The sequence below is a fragment of the Labrus bergylta genome, chromosome 5 (assembly GCF_963930695.1).
Source record: "Labrus bergylta chromosome 5, fLabBer1.1, whole genome shotgun sequence".
Classification (NCBI taxonomy): domain Eukaryota; kingdom Metazoa; phylum Chordata; class Actinopteri; order Labriformes; family Labridae; genus Labrus; species Labrus bergylta.
This window is the reverse complement of record NC_089199.1, coordinates 26,142,543-26,164,861: the sequence shown is the minus strand read 5'-3', so window position 1 is coordinate 26,164,861 and position 22,319 is coordinate 26,142,543. Positions and strand designations below refer to the sequence as shown.

The window sequence follows — 22,319 nt, the reverse complement described above, 5'->3', positions numbered from 1 at the left end:
CAGCACACACAGGGACTTCATATTTCCCCAGAGAAATGTTTTTGTGTTCATCAGTTTATCAAGTTAAACCCACTGTATTATCTGGAGTGCCACTGGCATGTCTTTTTTCCTGTGTATTTTCGTTTCAACGGGAGCTCAGAAGTCACAGAAGTTTGCTCAGAGAAAGACAGAAAATTGGAGACTCACATGCAAAGGTTAGACTGGCCTCTCGGCTGACGATGGTCCCGAAAGAGTTGGAGGCGAGGCACTGATACGTTCCAGCATCTTGGTCTTTGTTCAGATGGCTGATTCTGAGGTTGCCTCCAGAAAGGCTGTATTGAGATCCAGATTTGGGACTGATTTCTGTGCCATTCAGTTTCCATCTAAAAAAAAAGAGAAATTAACATGTAAATTAACAAATTAAGTATTATTTAGTGTGGTACTGGGATGGTGGAAGAATTCCAAACTGCAACATAAAGAACGTGACTGGAACATGTAATTGTTTTTCTACCGAAATAGACGATGGAGAGCGCCCAGAAAGCATGCCCTCCAGCTTTGTGTTAATCTAAGCAGCAGTGAACCACTGTGGTGCCAAGAACTTGACTCGCTGAGAATAGATAGCATTGCAGGCCATCCGTCTTGCCAGACCCCAGTCAAATGGCATGAAAATGCTGCTTAATCATGGTGTAGCGACAATTAAAACAAATGCCTGCAACCTCACCTTCACACTTGTGCATTCTGGAGTAGTCCAAATGATAATCATTGGGGTAAGGGGTGATCAACAAAGGGTGTAATTCACTTAAAAGGCAACAGACTTTCCAATCTTTCCAAACAGATGCACCTTATTAGAATAAACACACTTGAGAGTAAAATCAGTCACAGTTACAAAATAGATCTCAGCCATAACTTGCTCTAGCCTGGGCAGAAAATAGCTTGGATGCTGCTATTGGTTTTCAAGGCTGTATAACCATCAAAGCAATAATAGTTTCTGTAGAGATGGAAAAGCATTAAATGAGCATTTCATACCTCAATGGGAAATGGACAATGCAGATTTGATTAGGGCCCAAGGTGATTAATTGGTTGATTATTTCTTTGACAAGAAGTTCTATAATTCCTTTTGCTTGAGTTTTCTATTTTCCCTGAATAATTTCAGGTTCACCTGGGGAAACGGTGTATTGTTTCAGTTGTAAAAGAAAGCAGCTTTGGAGTGAAAAAAAAGGGATTTGCTAAAGCCCCTTTGTACAGTAGACAGAAGTTCTGCAAAGCTGTTTTGTGCCCTGCTCTGTCTCTTCCTTGTGCCAGTTTGGTCCCTCTGAGGCACAAGATCCTTTTGAGAAAACATTGACAATGGTGTTGCATCATTATTATAGTATTTTCATGCTATCATTTATGGTAAGATTTCTTCTTTGGACTACGCTAATTTTCTTGCGGACATGAACAAAAAGAGACTACTGAGGTCATCACATAATATATAACACACAAGTAGAACTGACTTTATCAAAAACAATCTCAGACTGAGTCTCTCATAATCAGTACAATATTTGTTGGTATGGCACTGCAGCACTCAAAAAGCGCCTCGATAGACTCTTTTCCTTTAATAGACAAAATTTGTAGCACAATGGTCTTTCATGGCTCTTCTCCAGTTCAGTCATAAGTAAGTGCATGCTCTCTAGAGCCTTATTACTACACACAATATAGAGCCTGGGGGGGGGTGGTGGTGGCTGCGGTCTCGTAGGATTACAGAAGAGATTCATTTGCAGCTGAAGCGAAGCACACTAAAATCAACACAAATATTTTACTGCCAAGAAACACCTTCAACCCATGAAAAGGGCAGAGCGAACAAAGAGGAGAGTGATGCCACGGACCGCAGTATCAGGGCCCAGATAGTTGCTTGCTCACTTTCTGAAAAGGGGATCCAATCAAAATGAAAGCAGCCTTTTCACAGTTATAATTGCTCGCTGAGGCTTGGCATTGTATCCATATTGAAAAAGTTCCAAAGGGCGAAGCTTGAAAACAAAGTGTTGCAAAACACAGTTGTGAATTTGGTGATTTTATCTGTGTCTGATTAAGACATTAAACTGGATTGCTGAGAGTCTCACACATATTTAGCGGTGTCTGTGTATGTAATCATCTCTCATGAGAGGGGAGACTTTTCCATGTTTGGGGAAGATATTGAAAAATTCCAAAAATGTACCAAATTTTAAACGTGTGTGCTAATTAACACACAGTGATAGTTAAGGATAATTGCCCACCCAAAGCTGCAAGTTCTCTTTTCTAACAAGTTAAAAGCCCTATGACAGTTCCTGTTGCTTTAAGCAATTAAGAAACAACTTTAAAGTTGCTCAGCGACACATACTCTAATTCCCTCGACACGCTCACCACAGATAAAGACCACTTGGGGACCGGTGATAAAAAAAGCAGCATGAGTGGAAAAAATTAAAACCCATGATTGTGTCATGGAGTATCCTCCTCTGTAGGAAGAATGGAGCAACAGATTACATCAAACACCCATAAACTAGATGATTTAATAATTCTATTTACAATGATTTATGCTGGCAAACAGGCCACAACAGCAGTTCCATTTGTTAGGCACATGCTTTATGTAATCATGTAACAACAGGCTGTGTACACAGAGGCATAATACCACGCCATCTGGCTTATGAGGCTGTGAATGTTAGGAGGTCTGTTCCTTTTCTTAAGCCTGGTGCTTTAATTTCCTTGAAAAAAAAAAAAAAAAGAATACTACCATGTACTACTATACTTCGTAAAGTCACACCTCATGATGTCACCTTTTTTGTTTGATTCAAAACCCAAATAAAGTCTGCATGTAGTACATTATAACAAAATGAAAATAAAAAGTATGGCATAAATCAATTTAAAGCACCTTAACATACAATGAACTACCTTGTAATGAAGCTAGTGACAGAGGGCAGTCCTCAGTGAAAATTAGCCATGTTTTATACAGCGGCCACATAGGACAAAAAAGCTGCAATTGCCGAAATATTTTCCAACACCAGAAAATAGGTTGTAGTTTCATAAACCATTCAATTTCAAAAACACACAGTAATCCCAAGTAATGACGTCATATTAAACATGCTGCAAATGAAACACAACATTACAAATGGTCATAACAAATACATTAATGGCCAATGCTCAAACAACGCAGGGTCAAAAACTCGCAAGCTGAGAAAACAACTGAAACAGAGAAAAGCTGTATCCAGGCATCACAACGAAACTCCTCCAGGAATATAATAAACGAATAACTGCAGAGAGAGACAAGGCCGCACGATGAATTTACCACAAAGGGATAGACTCCACTGGAGTGGAGTGTTTCTGAGGATAGGGCCTCATAGTCAAAATGTAACTTCATGACTTGTAAGAAAGTCTCTCAGTTAGTCTTTGTTTTTGGTGCAGCTGAATCGTTTGTTAGGGTGAAATGTTTTGTTGATGGACAGAAAGCTTGGCTAAAGTAAAGTGCTGATGCCACACTAACGGAAAAAAAACAATGGTCAAAAGACTGAATGGGAAAACAGGATGGCAGCGGGTCTTGTTTACAGCATGATCATTGAAAAGGCGTTAAGACGAGGGAGAGAGACACCCATGATCACATGGGTGTCTCACTCTTAAGGAGCTGATTGAAAGGTTTTGTTTTAGCTGACAAGCCCTGTTTAAATGAAAGAGCTCACCCCTCACACAGCATGTGTCAGACTGTCACCTAGCGCTGTCCCTGCTGATTGATCTTTTTTAACAACTTTTCTCTCTCATTATGTCTAATAATGCATTTAAAATAAACAGTGATATAGGCTATTATTAGTTTCCTTAATAAACCTTGTAGGGTGATCGTTTGTGATCAGAAAGACTCTCGACTTAGAGACAGCAGAGCAGGGTGGACACGAGGGCCTTTTAAAAAACGTGGGCAGACGTGATTACTGTTTCATCGGAAAATAGGATGTCGGGACATAAGAAGTGTTTCCTTGGCTCTACACAGCCTCCTATGGAACTTCATCCACCTAAAAAAAAAAAAGCAGGCAGCAGAGACCGAGCAGATTATCTCTTTAAAATAATGATCGCATCATATCGGATGCATTGTTTGTGTTGCTCATTTTTGCAGTGGTCATGTTACATTTGAACTACTTTACTTTCACTTTTCATTCCTATTCATGTCTTACGTTCACATTCACATGGACGGCATGATAAGACCGGACGCAGCCAAGAGTGTCTCACTGAGGCTGAGTGCACTTTGTGTAAATGTAACTCATTAAGTTGGTTGTAGCTATGTCGGACGTCGGAAATAAGGCCTACTTTTTTGCGTCCGGTTGTCACACTGCAGCATCTTGGCGGTCTGCTTGTCCAAACCATACCATTGTAAGCCTTAAAGCGTCATCCTCCCAGCAGCCTTAATCTCCTTTGTGAATTATTTCTACATTATATTATGTTTCACCAAAATCCAGCTCTAATAACGGCTGGTGTGCTGAAACATGTTTATGTATTAATTCATAATAACTGTATCCATGTACCTTAACAAGGGGCTGCTATCCATTGACACCAGAGCATGGAGTTGGATTTATTTACGCTGCAACCCATTTTCTCCTCTTTGAAGAAGAAAAACAAAATACCCTTAATGTAACTTCTCTCTAGTTTTATTGTTTAGTTGTGCTGACAGTACGGAACACATATTTTCTGTTGTGGCATCCAATGTAAACACTGCAGCTCAACCTGTCACAATTCACTGCAGTGTGACGTGCAATTAATGAACTTTGAACATGATTTAACTGTTGTCTGCTCATGGCAACACATCTCTGGGAGGCGGCAGCCGCCCTGACAGGCCCGCACAGCGACCTTGACAGGAAACAGCTGATTAGGTCATCCTCTAAGCTGGCTCAATCCCCAGTATAAAATGCACCAATCCCTCCAAATCTCACCCCAGCAATTTCAGTGAGCAAACATGATTGATTTGAAGTTTACTTGCCAGAGATGCTGCAACACCACATAACATACTTCCAGTAGACTAATAGTCCATGGGAGTGGGAAATAAAATGGGAAAAACAGCTGCTCTTTGAACTCTGTCAGAGGAAAAAAAGAGGTTTGAGCTCTGTGCATGCAAAGCTTATAGTGTGCAGTCCTAAGCTACAAATAGATAAGACACATTTCCAGCAGGGGGTTGAAATGAAAATCCACCACAAAATAGAACTCATGTAATACATTCCTATGATCCTGATCAGCCTGGGCTTGATTTGTGAGGATGAACAAGTCTTTTCTAAAGCTAGAAACAACAGAGCCAAGACTCTCTTGTTGCCGCATCAAGGGACAAATCCGGGAGCAGTTTCATTCAGGACAAAAGGAGGGCTGAATCTGAGGACACAATGACAATACCCAGAGCGATATAACAGAAAATAGACACTTCCTCCACTTCATCGCTATTAGGACTACAATGTGGAAAAAGCACATTTGAAAGTACATGTTCCAAACACTTTTTAGTCCACGAGAAGTCTGATTTACTGTCAGGAGCAGCTTCAGGCTTTGTCAGATTAGGACTGCATGGTTTCCACTTTTAGAACAGAAGTGTCATGTAGAGTGTGTGGATTAAACTGTCTGAGATTAAAAGAACAATATGATCCATGTTGTGAGACACATGGTTTTAGTTTTTGCAACTGACTTGGAATCAGCACAGGAAAGTGAGAATTCATTACTCCTTAATTACCTCTGATTTCATATTTGTACAAATTGCACTGATGAAGGGCTGCTAAAACTTTTTGATTTGGCATGCGGCTCCACATTTGACTTCTTATTTAACTAAAACAAAAGTCTGTCAGGAACAACAGTAAAATAACAATTCTACTTTAAAGTGAGAAATCCCACTAGTGTTACAATTCTCTAGGTGTAAATGCTGTTTGAGTTCAAATAAAGTTAAATTACAATAATATAATTGTAAATTGCACATACTGGTATTGTTGTTCAATTGCCATATAAAAACAAAGATGAAGCTTTTATACTTAGTTTCCTCTAGTCAATCCTTCAAACACCACTGTTGTATAGTTGCAGAAATAGCCTCACCTCTGACAGCCTGGTGGAAATTTCACAACATCACAAACTATTTCTGTATTACAATACGCTTACATACGGAAGAATCCATTTTCTTCTTGACATAAAAAAAAAATGACTGCACCTTTATTCATTTGCCTGAAGGTCATCACTCATCTCAGTTATATTTTTTAAAATAAAACCGTGCTCTAATGCTAAATCCTTGAAAAGAAGTATGATAGTGGTAGAATCTATTGCTCAACATGAAGGCTGTCAAGGTAAATATGCCTCCCCCAACATCACACCTCATTTAAATAACTCCTTCAAACACAATACTGTACAAAATATGCAGAATCATACCTGTTAAAGGAGCAATATGTTTGATATCTACTGCATTCAGTCATGAAATAACCTTACTGGATCATCAGACGTTAGGAAAACGTGTTATGTTGAAGCGCTAGATTCTCTGTCAGCAATGCAGCAGCCTGTATGTTCTCCTTCTAAGTTTAGATTCTGGTCCTGAATGTTCGGTTTTTGTTTTGACTGGAGGAGGTAGGTGGTTTTTACGGCACGCCCACACGGCTGTCGGACGCCCCTCGGGTTGCCACGCAAACGTCAAACCAGCATGTGTTGCAACGATGAAAGCGGGGAAGCGAACTGGTTCACATATAACTGATTGTACACGACCTAAAAAGCCTCTGCAGGTTTCTAATAAGCTCAAACTAGGAGAAATATTTGAGATTCTTCAGAAAGGTTTGAAGACAGATGCAGCGCTGATTAAACATTAACGCTTCGGTGTCCGCGACATACCAACCTGCATGGAACATCGACTCTAGTGAGGAACCTGCAGCTGGAGACAGCTCTCTCTAATGTTTATAATTTGCACTGTCGTTCCCATTTTAACGCTACATGTCAGAGTTACATATTGATCCTTTAAATAACGTTGTATCACTATCTTTGATAAAACGGAAAGAAGAATTGTCAGTCAGGGTCAAGTGAACTTTTGGAACCAAATGTATAACATCTTTTTAAAACAACATAGTTCAATAACAACATCTCTTTCGTGACAAATTATGTCAATATATCCATTTTCAGTGGACACAGGAAGTTTCAAGTTGGTCTGTTACCATTTTTTTTATGATGTAAAAAAATACTCCTAGACATGTTTTGTTCTATCTGGATCTGTACACCATACACCTTTGGTAAGCATTACTTCACTCCTATCCTGGGCTGTTGGATCCCTCTGTCTCGTCCCTCTGTCTGACAGGAGATTTATCTGTAATCTAGTGGAATATAAAGGGAATATTAGGCTAATCCCACACTACTAAATCAGTTTTTTATGGTTAAACTGACAAACCTGCTCCCCTTGGTGACAAACACTGAACTGTATTTTAGTAAGAAGAAGAAATACTTCATAAATCCCTAAGGTTCAATTCAATATTTTTACTCTGTTGTTGAACATGCTACACACACACGCAAAGGTCGAAACTCACGCACATGCACAAACATGATCCTGCACAGAAAAGACCCCCCCCCCCCGTGCAGTTGGGGGTTCTGTGCCTTGCTCGATGGAACCTCTACATGTCTCAGGAAGTGAATTGGCACATATCCAACTACCGGCCCAATTAGCCCAGGCCAGGTTGACGGAGACGCTGCGCGAGATCACTGCATCAATTAGTAATATTGTAGGTATATTGTAAGTATTTTTGAACTGTTGCATTTTTCATCTGTAATTGTCTGTAATTACTGTTTTTTTATTGTTGATGGTATTTTGCTTCAGTTTCACCAGGGCTGCAACACAAAAATAAATCATTGTTTGTAATCATTAGTTATCGTCTACCTAGTTTTAGTCCTCATTATTCATTTCAATTATTATGAATGTGTTTGTTTTGGTTGTTTCTGTCATCAGCATCCTCTAACTTATTTGAGATCCATCTTGTGCTTTTTTTCCTCTCTGTCTTTGCTCTCTTACACACACACTGATGACTTCCCAACATGTTTTTTCCACTTGTCATACACCATCCATTCGTCACCTCACACACTCCTTACAACCTCCTGAATCAAAAGAACTTGTTGTCACTTTTTAAAACCACTTTTTCCAATTATCGTATTATGTTTGCAGATTTACTTGATGCCTGTCATCAGTCATTCAATAACTAATCTACATTCATTAGATGAACTACATAATGTTCTGAAATGTCATGATAAATCCTATATCATATTGATATCATAACACAAATTACAGCCACACACTCCAGCGCCTTTTGCATGTTTATCAGAAAATGCATCTTTTTTTTGTCACACTATATTCCTTATGAATTTCAATATAAATGAATATAATCTCCCTTTCTTATTCTCCTTAACATTCAATTAATTGGTTTGATTTTGTGGTGTGTGGTTACTGTATTTATTTAGACATCTGTTACCAGTATCCCTGATAATCCCATTTTCTTGAATGCAGCCAACATGTCAGACAATTGCAAGTACATTTTTTTTTTTAACTCCACTCCCAATGTAACAATTTACCAGAGCATCCTATAGTCTGAACAAAAATACTCCTTTATTAAGGGCAGGGAGCAGTTAGGCATCAATCACACGAGTGGGTACTGTCGGGGTGTTCAGAAGGCTAATAGTCGGACAACTACTCCAAATGAAAAAAATAAAAAATAGAGACTTAAGATGAACCATCCATATGAGTCAGAGTGTGCATATGAGTAACTGTAAAGATAATGCAACAATAAACCTGTCAGTCGATCCCGCACTAATGAGACGACAAACCATACAAGTTCTGTGAGGGCGTCCTGATCCTGCTTCACTGTAGGACTCAGAGCTGGCACACTGCCACTTATCCCTTTGTACCATTCCTCTTGTGTTTTTATTTCAGTTGAAAGGTGTTATGGTGCTGGTGGAAATATAAGCAGCAGTATCATTAGTAGGATTAGAAAGTCTTAACATTAGTGCACACCTGATTTGATTATTAGAAATATTACTTGTTACTGTTAATTGTTTATTGGAACATGTATTCAGTATGAAATGACATGATGTTTACTGATGATGTAAATGTTCACCTAATAGGCATGTGACATGTGAACATGTGAATGCAATAGACTGGAGCGCTGTTTAGCTCTCAGTATTTGAATGTTGTACTTGTTTATATACTACGACGTACAGAAGGTTAAGTCTGTGAATTCTTTATTTATTTTATTAAATCACAAAATCAATTGTGAGTTTTAATTTGTGTTTGCAATATATCACACTAAGGTGATACAATGGATTTTATTTTTATTGTTTAAGAATGTTCATTGTGCAAAAATGAAAAGTCAACTACAGTCTTTTAACATTTCCAAATTGTAATAAAATCAGATTTTCTTTGTTTTCCTGTCATGTACATAATAATTCAATAGATCCTGGTGCTGTTTAGCTTATTGCAATTGAATATTTCTTAATGGGTATCATCTTTTTTATTTTCAAATTGTTACAAATTTTCATTTTTCATTTTGCAATCTGACTTAAATATTGTTTCAATAAACGGAAAATCTGAATATATGTTTGATACTGCACTTTAACCGTCAGATTTCAATAAAGTCGGCTGAACATGCTGCATAAAAATACATTTTAAACAACGCTCTATTTTCCTGTTAATATGAGTTTGATTATCACTGTAAATTGTATTTTTTAAGCAGCTCTTGTTGGTCCTTTAAAGTATTAAAGGGCTTCATTCAGTTAAAGGATTCACATGTATTACAGTTTTCCAACAGCTTATTCTGAGAGAAGTGCTGCCAACACATAGAGAGAAATTGAAGAGGGAAGAGAAGATTGAGTCATTTTTTTTCAGACAGGTGGTCCTAAATTGGAGGCTTTTGATATTGTCAGCAGTAAAACAACAAGCAGCATTGATGGGAAGGAACAACGTGCACAGAGGGGGACAGAAGAGGCGCCGCAGTCACACACACACACACACACACACACACACACACACACACACACACACTCACCGGTACATGGGAGGAGGGCTTCCCTGGGCTTCACAGCTGAACACCACCTCCCTGTTCCTCTCCACCGTCTCCACAGGATACACGATGCTCCCAGGCTGCTTGGTGAACACGGGACTCTGCAAGACGCTTCTTTCTGTCGGACGACAAGGAGACACACCACAGATAAATATAAACGTGGCAACCAGCATGTTTGTTAAACAGCCAATTAGTCAGCGGCAGAAACAGGTTGATGCCGTTTTAAGCGTTTAAAAGGGCAAAACCACAAGCAGACAAAACATCAATTTGGACTGCCTGTCACGACACAGCGGCAGGGAGAAGAATGATTTTAAGTGAGTCGTGTCCTCAACAGCTATTAAGGTGGTAATAGGATATAGAGCGTGATATATAAAGAGCATCGGTGAAAAATGCCTTCATTTACTTCTGTCAACCTGCTTTTATTTGATCATTTATTTATTTATTTACCCGGTGATGTTGGGAGTATGTGTCCATGCGGGGTGTAATCACTCGGCTTCATGTGATTAGAAGTCTTTGTGGTTATTAACACAAAAGAAGGCTCAGTTACTCCATTAAGGCCCGATTAACACAGCCTGCTTCTTGTGCATGTCTTTGGAAAGTAGAAATGATGCTTTGATGACAAGGAACAAGCACAGACTTAATCACTTTTATTTTGTTTGTCAAGGTTTCTATGAAGCACAATGAGATCCTATTTACTTCATATGAATTAGCTTTATTCCATGGAAAGACGTATTAATTAAAAGAGTTACGCAACTCAAAGAAATAGAGACATTTATCAAAGAAAGATATAAATGAATGTTTCCTATTTGAAGCCTCGGCTCATTCCTGGTGAGAATTATTCAAATGAACAGCAGTGTGGATAGCAGAAGTAGAAGATCTTAGACATTTTGGAAAAAATAATTATTTCAACCCATTTTATAAAGTTAAGAAATTATGTAAGGAACTCAACTATTTTTTAGAGAAAAGCAAGAAAGAAACAAATAAATCAAAATGGTTGGCATTGTCTTTCTTTAACGATTCTTTTTTTGGGCTTCCTGCCTTTATTTGACAGGACAGCTCGAGAGATACATGTACTGGGAATGTTGGGAGCAGAGATTGGGATATGACATGCACCAAACAGCGTCAGGACCGGGAACTAAAGTGGCCCGCGGCCAGTGTGACGAGGACTGCAGCCTCTGTACATGGTCTGCCCGTTCTACAAACTAAGAAGACAGAAGAAAAAGGAACAAATAAGACCTTTCCTCCCTTTCGGATAGACCCATTTCAACAGATTGTCTTTCATAAACCCTCCGCTTACACTTACAGATTTTGTCACAGTAAATAGGAATGAATGCTATGGGTATTCTATCATTCAGTAATACGACAAGATGAATTAAAAATAACTTTGATTTGATTTTTATGGGGGATATAGTAGTATCACATGCATACAATGTCTGTTTCAGAAATAACCGCAAAAATGTGTGTTGACCTTTGTTCTGTCTATGCTGTAGGTAATGAGCCCTTGATTCTCAATGGCAGGCATTACAGCTGAATAGTCTGAACGACTTTGAGTTAAGGTGGTGGAAATGACATTAATATATTATCAAATCCAATGTTTTTTTAATCCCCAGCAGTGTCAGAGAAGGAAGATGACTTCAGGTGGTATTGGACAGCTGTCGTACATTTAAAACAAGAAAGAGAGGTACAGAATATTCACCGTCTTGTACCCTGATTTTGCGAGCATGTAAAATACAACACTGCAGGGCTAGACAGGGCAGGCTGCAGGGAGCAGGCTTGCAAAACAGTGTGACAATTTTGTGTATATTGTGCGTTCCTCTGGAAAATAAATTACACCCCAATCGGAGGAGCTCCACACAGTATATGTGATATACTATATAATGAAGTTTTTGCAGATAGCAGAATCCATTACACTTCTATGGGGTGTTTGCTTTATTACTGTCTAGTTGTATCCAGCGTCGGTAACCATCCACCACGGTACAGTGTGTCTGGTGCAGATGAAAACATTTAAAAAAAACATTGTGCACATTGCATACCTTGCTTTAATTATTATTCAACACAACACACATTTCAAGTTCCAATGTGTATTTACTGAGAGAAGTGGCTGTAAGGTAAGTCGGTCAGAAGTTAAACAGATGGACTGAATGATTGCATGGATGACTGATCAAATCAATGACTTGTTCATTTCTTTATTTAGTCAAGCACAAAGTGGCATGGCCCAGCAGTCCTTTGCACAAAGGGTTCACTTATTTCAATAGAGTGAGAAGTGCAGGACCGAGCTTAGATAACATGTAGGAATGGTTGTGTGAAAACTAATGAAAGCTGCACATAATGGGAAGTATTTAGGGTGACGTTGTAATCTGACATGGGTATGGCATATTGGTTCTGGATTGTTTAAAACATAGATTTAGTCTAAGCGACATCACACATGGTTTCTAGACAGACATGTTGAAGCCCATCAATGGTGGTCTCCATAAAGAAAATAATATCTCACCCTAGAAACAGGCAAAGAGGCAGAGTTGATGTCAGTCAATTTAACCCACCCCTAATTATGCAAATGTATGAGTAACTCTAGGCTTCATAAAACCAAATCAGATTAGATCTAACAAAATTCAACCAGATACAGTGCGTACAACTGAAGAAAGAACAGAGCTATTGATACCAGCCTCAAGCCCACACTAGAGGAACTGCAGACTTTTTCCCACAATAGCTTCATTTTTCAACACTGGAAGTTGCCTCTAGGTTCTATAGTCCCCGATAAATACTTTTAGAATTTTCCGAGGTGCTAGGGATGCCTGAAAAATACAGGAGCATTCAAACTCCTGCTTTATGTATGTGGTAACTTTGACTGGCACGTCATGGCCATGCTGTTGTGTCTAAACTCAGACAGCAAAGCTCTTTAGATGTTGCCAAGCAACTTTGGCTTTGGTTAATTCTCCAGGGCGAGTTCTTTACAGTACAAAAACACATTGAAAACATTTTGAAAGTAAATGCTCCACATAACAAGTTTTAAGTTTTGAGATGTGCCATTTGCCTCCCATGTAGTTTTGTCCATCTATGTTAAACTAAACCACTGTATCCTCAAGGGTTTCTTTTATTTTCTTTTTTACATTGCTTCAACAAACCACAATCCATTTCTCTTTGTGGTGCATCAAGTATGAAAAAAAACAAACATCTGAATGTAGAAAGCAGCCATATGCCTTAATTTTGTACAATTTAGTAGCCTAAGTGATGGCGTTTCTGTATCATTGTAGATGTGAAGACATTTAGCTCATTCCCTGTGCCTCACGACAGTCACATCTGTTAGTGTTGGCCGTGACTATGCCAACCAAGGTCACTTTGTGTCTCCTCTCATATCTGGATTTTTAGTGTCTGCTCTCCATTATCATAAACATAGGTAGGGTAACATGCCCCTGACTTTAGCATCATCTTCAGGATAAATAGCAAGCCTATGGTACGGTCTGACAGAACTGGCTCGGCAAGACACTGTGTTACATGTGTGCTGTTAATGTCATTTCTCCTCCGGAGTCACATATAAACTACTTAATCTTAAGCCATCTGAGGCCCTGTTTCCACCTAGTGTTTTGAAGCACTTACATAAAGCATTTTTTACGCTGAGAAGCAAAGTGCTGCAAGTCCGTCCTGTCTTTATGAACGGACACCGTATGACCGACACTGCTTCGTTACTTTTTACTGCATGTTTTATATTTCAGATTGTTATTTACCCCATCAGACACGGAGCAAAGAGAATGTGGGTACAAAACACGATCTGTAGGCGGCAAAAATAGATTGAATATCATACATTTGGAAAAAGAGCGCCGGTGACGTCAACCGCGCCTATCTGAAAACTTGAAGGATTATCAAGTTGAGCACTCGGAGCGGCCACACAGAAAAGAAGAAGAAAGAACGGTGGGCGATGCACTTTTTTCTCCAGATGGCCACTTTCTGCTGCAAACGCTCTCTCCTCATTGAAAACAACTGAAAAGAGACGCTGGCACTCAGAAAAAAAAGCGGTAGGTGAACACGCGGCCTTTAGTCTCCTGAATCTTTATTGTGTGAAGTCAAGTTTTTACAAATTTCCCCAACAGCTTATTGATGATCCAGTTTAATGTTTTTTTGAAATTTTTGTAATCAATGAATTAATTTTTCCATAGACCACTTAGATCAGGCAGCAGGTCAAAATGTGTCCATGAGTAATGACAGAATCCTTATTAAATGATGCCAATGCATAAGTTCCCGTATATCATTTTAGTTTCATCTTTGGGCATTTACTCTTTTTTCTTAGAAACTTTCATAGCAGTGGGCAATTCTTTAAAAACAGAGAGTTCATTCAAATACAGTCAGCTGTGGAACAAAGATCTATTGTGCAGGCTGCTTTCAGAAGGGACAATACAACCATTTTTGTCTTCAAATTCCATTTAATTGAAGCAACAGTGAGCTGCAGCATTATGTTGAGGAATAAGAGGAATAAGAGTAAGTTCTGTGCATAGTTGTGTAAGATAACATGCACATAATGCATAATTCAAACGACTGTTCAATAGGCAATCTAATTTCAAACGTTCCCGAGCACACTTAACATTTTCACAACATCAGAGTATCCTTCCAATCCCCCACAAGCATCAAACCACATGTTCATTTTAGTGCGGGGTAAGCTTTTCTTCTTTTTTAATACAAAACGTAACCCAATGCTTAGAGGCATCACCTCTGACAAACATGCAATCTGTAAAAGTCTGGCAAGTGATTTTACACGAGAAAAAAACCAAATCAAATTAAAAAACAACGAGTAATGGAATCTTTATAAATGTAAATCCAGTCCCACAATAGCTGACATGGTTGGATTAGATAGACTTTTCAATAAGGAGAGACATGGAATCAGGTTAAGATAATCATGTTTTGTAACAGATGATATGATAATTAGTCTTTTCAGAAAATCGTTGGTGCTTAGACCCTACAGGGAGATTTTGTAATCGAAGGCATCTGCCCTGAGCAGCAGCAAGATAAATCCCCTCATGGAGTCTAGACAGTGGTGGTGGTGGTGGTGGGGAAAAGTTGTGGTGGCTTATGACTTCTGCAGCGACTGATGAAATGATGAAATGAAAAAGCTGACGAATCTTGGGGGGGTGTAGGAAAGTGGAGGGACGCGTGTAGCAGCGGCATGAAGGGAACCAGAGGCAGAAGGAATCATATAAGACTGCAGCAAGATGGTAGTAGAAAAAGGGGTGTGTTGAAATGCTGTTGGATACACGTGGCCAGCTGTTGTGACAGTTGGGAGCTCAGTTGACAGCCCCAGACAATACCACTAGGAATTATGCGCAGGTGGGTGAATTGGAATAAAAAAATTTAAAAAAAGATACTAAGGAATAAAATATGGGCTTGCAAAATAGTCTTACTTATACAGAACTTTTGCCACTGCTTCTTTTTCTGACTGCTATTGCAGCTTGACTCAAGGCTTTTAACAGATCTTGTAGTGGGATGAAAAAATTGTACCTTATAAACGGTTGAAAACGAGGATCAGAAAAATGCTGTGTTTCAAACACTCAGGGGGCACCAACACAAAAAAAAGAAAAACAAGAAAAGGCGGCTTAGTTTTTTTCTAATTAAATGTCAGCCTATAGGATCCTGGTGGTAAAGCAGCTACATGTTACCCATAAGGGTGGAATAAGGGGAGAGCTTTCTGGGGCCCAGTTCAAGAGGGGCCCATGAATGTCAGCAAGTCCATTCTAGATTGAAATAACATCACATTTATTGGTGGGCGTGCCCTTTGAACTTGACTTGATGTCTGACGGTGTATGGCCATGCCAGAGATCTGCATGAAAGTAAGTATTATGCTGATTATTATTATGATGCTGCAGTTATTATGACTGACGAGCAGGCTAGAACTGCCCCATCATGTCATCTCCAAGCTGCAACCTCTATTGAAAACACCACAGCCAAAAAAGCTGTTTTTACAGCATAAATGAACATGTTTACAGCTTGGTGCAAAAAAACGAAATAGGTGTGATTAGTTATTGTCATCACTGGCACACACTGTACGGGGGTATAAGCCAATGATCTCGGACAGGTGGTCGCAATGTAACGGTTTGTCAGGAGGCTTAAGACCAGCCTCAGCTCTTGGCCTGTCGTTAGGCTGAGACAGCATTTCCAGCATGGAGGCTGCTGCCGATGAGCCTCCGGAGACCCATATTACTAAACTAATAGACTGAACTGTTTGTTGTGGCTGTTCATATTCTGCAGATTTTATCAGTGTGTGATGTCAGAGGCGTTAAATTTGTGTCAGGTTATGAATCTTTGATGTTTGAAACTTGTGATAAACAGGAGGGATGGGTATGAAAGAGGACAAATAAAAACAAATGTAATAACTTCAAAAGGTTGGATTCTGTTATTTCTAATAAACTAATCAGCGAGTGTAGGGAAATGGTTAGGGTGAAAGAACAGAATCAAACCTTTTGAAGTTAGTACATTTGTTTTGGTTTGTCCTGTGTAATCCCCCTACCCTAGTTTATTATTTCCCTTTACCATTTCACACAGTCTGAATTATGTATTCATATTTGTTTAGACTGTATAACCTCCTTTTTCTCAGTTCATTGTGAACGAAAGCAGCTGGAAGAATTCATCTTATCCAGTTCAGAGGAGGCTGTTCAGCATGTCCTCATGTAGTGGAGTTATGCTGAGCACAAAAGAAGTAGGTCACTATTGAAATCCGGAGCTTGTTTCTCTAACACTCAGGTACCTTTAGCAGGCCTCCCAGTAGGCCTCACACACCTGCAGTGGGCTGTTTCTGTCTCCCTCTTACAAAGTGATTCATTTGCATGCAACACTGTGGAAGAAACATGTCAGCCCATAGCACTATAGTTACTGCCACAGGGAATAAACCGAGCGCTGTGGGAATTGGCTGTTGCTTAATTTATGGTGACATTTTCAGATTTCTTAATCTCGAATGGCATGAAAATATGACTAGACGTAGGAAATCTCTCTTAGTGGTCTTCATTAAAATACAGGGGTTTGTCTTCACCGTCCTCACTTTACTTATTTACAGTCTGAAGATTCTATTCTCGTTTAAATGACCTATAGTTGACTTCGTTATCATCTTCCCCTAAACATTAGCAGGATGCTTTTGTCACTAAATAACAAAAGCTTCCTTCCTTTTGTACACTCTGTAACTGGCACAACTGACCTCTCAACCTTTTACTGCTGTCTCAGGTATAGATATATATATACTTTTACATTTATCCTTAAACAATAAGGTTTAAGGGAGAGTCTTCTGGACAGAACTCACACTCTCTAACTGCAGGCAAAACACTGATTCGGACAGTCTTCATCCTTTCATTGTGACCTTTTACTGTGACAAACCACAATAAAAAAAACAGAGATGAGATGCTGCTCTGATGGTAAGGAAGATAAAAAAAAAAGGATTTACAGGACATCTCTGTTAGAGTTAATCATGATAAAGACACTGGCCTGATATTTGTAATTGCTTCTTGTATTTAATTCTCACTATTTTTTGCTTTATTTCCTTTGTTAGCTGTCTTGTACCAAAACACCAAGTCAAATTCCTTGTATGTGTAAATGCACAATAAAAAACGATTCTGATTGTGACTTTTATTGTTTATTAAGAAATAATGATGAAACAGTGATTTGACCTAAATGTCAAATACATAACGGGATAATATAAATTGTATGATTTGGTAAATTCTTTTTTGAATGATTTAGATATGTATTTAGTCGACACAAAAAGATGAGTGCAGTTTTTTTGTTTTTTTTTTAGCCAAAAGTTGTTTTTTTAAAACACGAAGCACCCCTGACTCATGGGTCTCTGTATAATTCCTGTGAGTAATCTGCGCTTTGAAACATATTAATACACATAATGGCTGCTTCCAACAGACAGTTTTGTTTGTTATGCCTTACATATGGACTCTTTATGCCAATACTACGAGGCATGCCGTATATTTAATTTGTATGCTAAGTCAAAAGCATGACAACCCAACGTGGCTTTACTGCACAGTATGGCATAAACAAACATCATTTTAGCTCACGTTTCTTTTTATACAGAACAATAACTAGAAAAAAAAAAAAACATTACAACTATAACATATTGGTGAGCATACATACAAAAATGAGGACACAAAATATCAGGAAGATTGGTCTAGTACTATGTAGGCCTGCTATCTCCTCACTTCATTCACTGCATCCTTAAATTCCTTCAGTGATCAAAGAATTGTGTCAAATCTTAATTTTACTATTTTAATAGTAATAGTACTTTATTGCTATGTCTGCTTTACTGTTTCTTTTTATGCATCTATGTCGCTGCTTATCTATGTCTACTGCAATTTCCTATTTTCTATTTCACAGTGTCGCTGTATCATGTGTGTTATTTCCTAAAAGCCTAACCAGGGACAAGGACTGCAAAAAAGCAGTCGAGAGTCTGTTGGGGCCCTGGGCAAAAATCAATTGGGAGGACTTCCAACCAGCGATCAGCAGGGCAACGGGGGTGAATTCTGTCAAATGGGAACTCCTTAGGGAGGTTTCCTACCGTCATTGCAATATTTGCATATTTTCGGCCGCTGTTCTGGGCCCCCCTACTGGTCTGGGGCCCCCAGCGATGCCTGCCTTGCCTGTTGACTTGCATTGACTCTGCAATTAAGTCATGGCTAGAAGTGCTATATACATTGTATCTGTTTCACATTAATTAACAACAACTAAAAAAGGTGCTATAAAAGTAAAGCTGAGTTGAGGTAGGTTTACTTGTAAACTGAAAATAAATCAAATAAATAAATTGTAAATTATCTTAAAAAAAAACAGTTTCCTTCCTACATCTTTCGTGGGGATGGGGTTGCATTTTCTTTGGAAGATTGAGAGTAAATATTTCTTTGTCATATCCAGATAGTCACAAACTCCTGGTGCATCCGCATCCTTCTTACATTCACAGAATCAACTGGTGTGTCAGAAAGAAGGCACTACAACATGAGGAACACAGTCCTTGCTGCTCAGACAGTCACAGTCTTACGCATTGTTTTAATTACGCAACTTTTCCTTTTTCCTGTGCTTATGATAGACGTGTGCAACGAGGGAGCAGTCTTGCCTATTCTCATTACAGTCGAGAGTTGTGCAATGTGCAATTCAGAATGCGTAGCACAATATTCAGCCACAGTCAGGGCTGTACAACATGTAAAATAAATAAAGATAACACACTGTTAAACACGGCAATCATCAGGGATAAATGTGCACAAAACTATTTGGCAATTGGTCTGGTTGGAGCTGCAGACATGCAGACATATAAACACATTGATAACCACACAGAGGCACAGAATCAAGCACAACATGATCCCCTCTTCATAGTGATGTGTTGTTATAATGTGAGTGAAAAGACGGAGTAAAATCATACGTTCTTATTCATTTGTCTACAATCATGATTCATGAAGAGTACAATTAGGTTGATGTTTTTCTTTTTTTGTTTCCACTCAGAGATGTATTTAAAGTCCTCACCAGGGTGACTGAATTCCCCTGTGAAGTGACAAATGAGTATTCAAGCCAGGATGATGAAACACCTTCAGGATCAAGGACAACAAGGCAGGGAACAACAAGGAAGAGACCTCACCTGCACAGCAAGTTAAACAACAAGGTTTGTGTTTTAACTGCTCTCCAGAATGAACACAATCAAGTCATTGTTGCATTATTTCTGTAATTATACAGTATGTGAAAAGTATGTGAAAAATGTTCAGCTCCAGAAAAAAATTAAGAGAAAACTGTTTTTTTTTTTGGTTTTTTTGTTTTTTTTTTGAGTAAAAAAAATTATGTTGACAATAACATTTCTCCAAACTTCTAAATTAACCTTTTTTATTTGGGTCCTTTATTTTCAGAAAATGGCGACTGGTACCGCTAAAAAGATGCAGTGTTCCTCAGACAAACAAGTGAACATTTATTTTTATATTGACATAATGAAAATGTTTTGACTGAGGAATAATTTATCCCATTCAAGCCCACCCATTTATTTGTTGGAATAAGAAGAAGAATGCCCTCTTACCAGTCGGTCACACTGCTTTTAGGTCTAGATATGTTACTCAAACAAAAATAGTTTCAGTCATCAAATAAGATTTGGTTCAAAGATCACCAAGTTAGTACCTCATTAAGTACCGTGAGTTGTACCTGTGTTGAAATTCAACAGATACCAGAATAGAATGGCTTCCATGCATGTAGAGATGCTGGTCTAAGGACAGTTTAGAGTGGCTTCTGATTTTTCAGCTGTAAACAGACCAATAAAAAATCTAAGGAAAGACTAACATTTCATGTCTTGGTGAGATATTGGGCCCTACATGCCATAAGAACAGCTTCAGAGAACAATGGTTTTCATTCACTCAATTCCTTAGACTACGTAAGTGATTGTTCCCCATCCTTCCGAAAGATGGGGCAGAGATTGCTATCCAACAATTCAGACCAAGATTTCCCCATAGATTTTCATTTTAGCTGAGATCCAGTGACAAAAAGCTAAAAGTGTGTGGTCACACTCTTTTTCATACTTCCTGGAAGTGATCACTTTTATCAGGACGGGGGTAAACGTAGGGATGCAGATGATCACTCAGAACAACTTTGCATTGATTTGCAGTGATCCTTCTTTCTAAGGGAGACGGTGGACACAAGCTGTGCCAGCATAGCAGAGCCACAGGATCCCTTCACGTTGGGGGTCAAACATTCAGGCCCAAACCACTTTATCTGTGTAGACCAATCATGCACGCACCCACTTGTGGAGAATATGTTGAAGGTGACTCATCTGACCATATAATTTCTCTGTAGACCAGGGATTCTGATTTTTTGCATCACTGAATTCTCGAATGTGAATTCATCCTTGTAATAAGGAATGCATGCTCTGCAACCCTACTACAACAACCATCTCTAATTGTCTATGGCCTGTTCTTGCTAATTAAGAATGCACTGACATTTTAAGTCACCTGCAGAGTTGCTCTTCTGGTTTTCCTTACAAATTGCACTAATCATATACAAATCAAAGTCATTAAATGTGGGTTGCTAACCGCTATTTCCTGCCATCTATCCTTATGGCCACTAAACGTATCACCAGCCGGTTGAGCCCTCTTCTTGACTAAGGCTTCCACCATCTGTGCCCCGAGAAAGAACCATCTTTCACATCCACTTAGGTGTTTTCCTCCTGCCATCTTAAAGCAAGATCAGAGTAGACTGGGCATGCTCAGCCTTTGTATACATGCCACAGAGCATTAATGGATGTTAAATGCATAATTGTCACATCAAGTGCAACCTTTGTGCACCACTTTCAGCTGAAAAAGTCTCACACCTGCACTGATTTTAACAGATTAAGTCTCAACAGAGCAGAGAAACCGGGATTTAATAGACACTGCCATGACTGAAATGAAAGAAAATTCTAATTAAATCTCACACTTGATGATTAACGTGTAGCTACTGCTCTGGTTTAACAGGTATTTTATGAGTCCCTTTGGAATGGGAGCAGTACAACCCCATGTAACTCAGTCTCTATTGCTGTCCTAGCTTGACTGTGCCAGGAACGTCTCATCACTGTTCTTTTCCAGCCCTTCAATTAGCATCACTGTCTAGTAAAAAAAAAAAAAAAAACAGCTGTCGGAAAACTAAAAGAATGGCGTGTGATGTACAGTCTCTGTTGTTCGGCACCCTCGGTATGACAGTCACATAAATCATTTATTTCTTTGGGTTGCATGAGAGTGAGGCGGAGTAAGAAAACGAGCTTTGAAACGACAACCCGGTCCTCGCATAAACAAGGCCAACACTCCTTGAGCTTACAGACAACAGCAAGGTGATTTTCCTGATTTTCCTCCAAAGGGCCATGAATAAAACATCTATTGATATACATATCAAAAGGCGAGAGTTGACAAAGCAAAACAGAGCCAAACAAAGATGCCGGGCCAGTGGAAAGAGAAAAAGGAGAATGCTTTCTCTTGAACCTGCTGTGAATACCTAACACAGCCAATTAGCAAGGGCTCGGCTCGGAAGCCATCCGGGGATGCCTCCTCCTTCATCCTGACATAATTGCTTCTCTTGAGGAGGAGGCAGTATACCTAGAGAGGCCAACTCCAGGTTAGTCAGACGTGTTCTTCAATTTCATAGGCTACACCTGGGCTCTCGCTAATACGGTCATCAAGCAGATTACAGTCCTAATCAAAGTTTAAAAGGTAAGAGAACAGTATTAGGATGATGGAAACCTTTGATGAGGCAGACAGTTTCATGTTGGAGTTCTGAGGTAGTGTCATGAGGGTAGTCATTTTCAACAATGTCAGCAACTTACACTTGGATAAGGCTTCCTCCTCAAGC

The 22,319-nt window shown here is 39.1% G+C and overlaps 1 protein-coding gene across 3 annotated transcripts in view; it reads right to left on the bottom strand.

Annotated features, from left to right (window-relative positions):
* The window catches only part of LOC109983188 (contactin-4), a 163,479-nt gene that overhangs the window by 110,298 nt on the left and 30,862 nt on the right, over nt 1–22,319 (bottom strand). For all 3 annotated transcript variants that reach the window (XM_065955320.1, XM_065955322.1, XM_065955321.1), the window contains exons 3-4: nt 9,996–10,128; nt 187–362 (exon numbers count right to left, since the gene is read on the bottom strand). In XM_065955320.1, the coding sequence (XP_065811392.1) occupies nt 187–362; nt 9,996–10,128 (309 nt within the window). The remainder of the gene's footprint in view (nt 1–186; nt 363–9,995; nt 10,129–22,319) is intronic.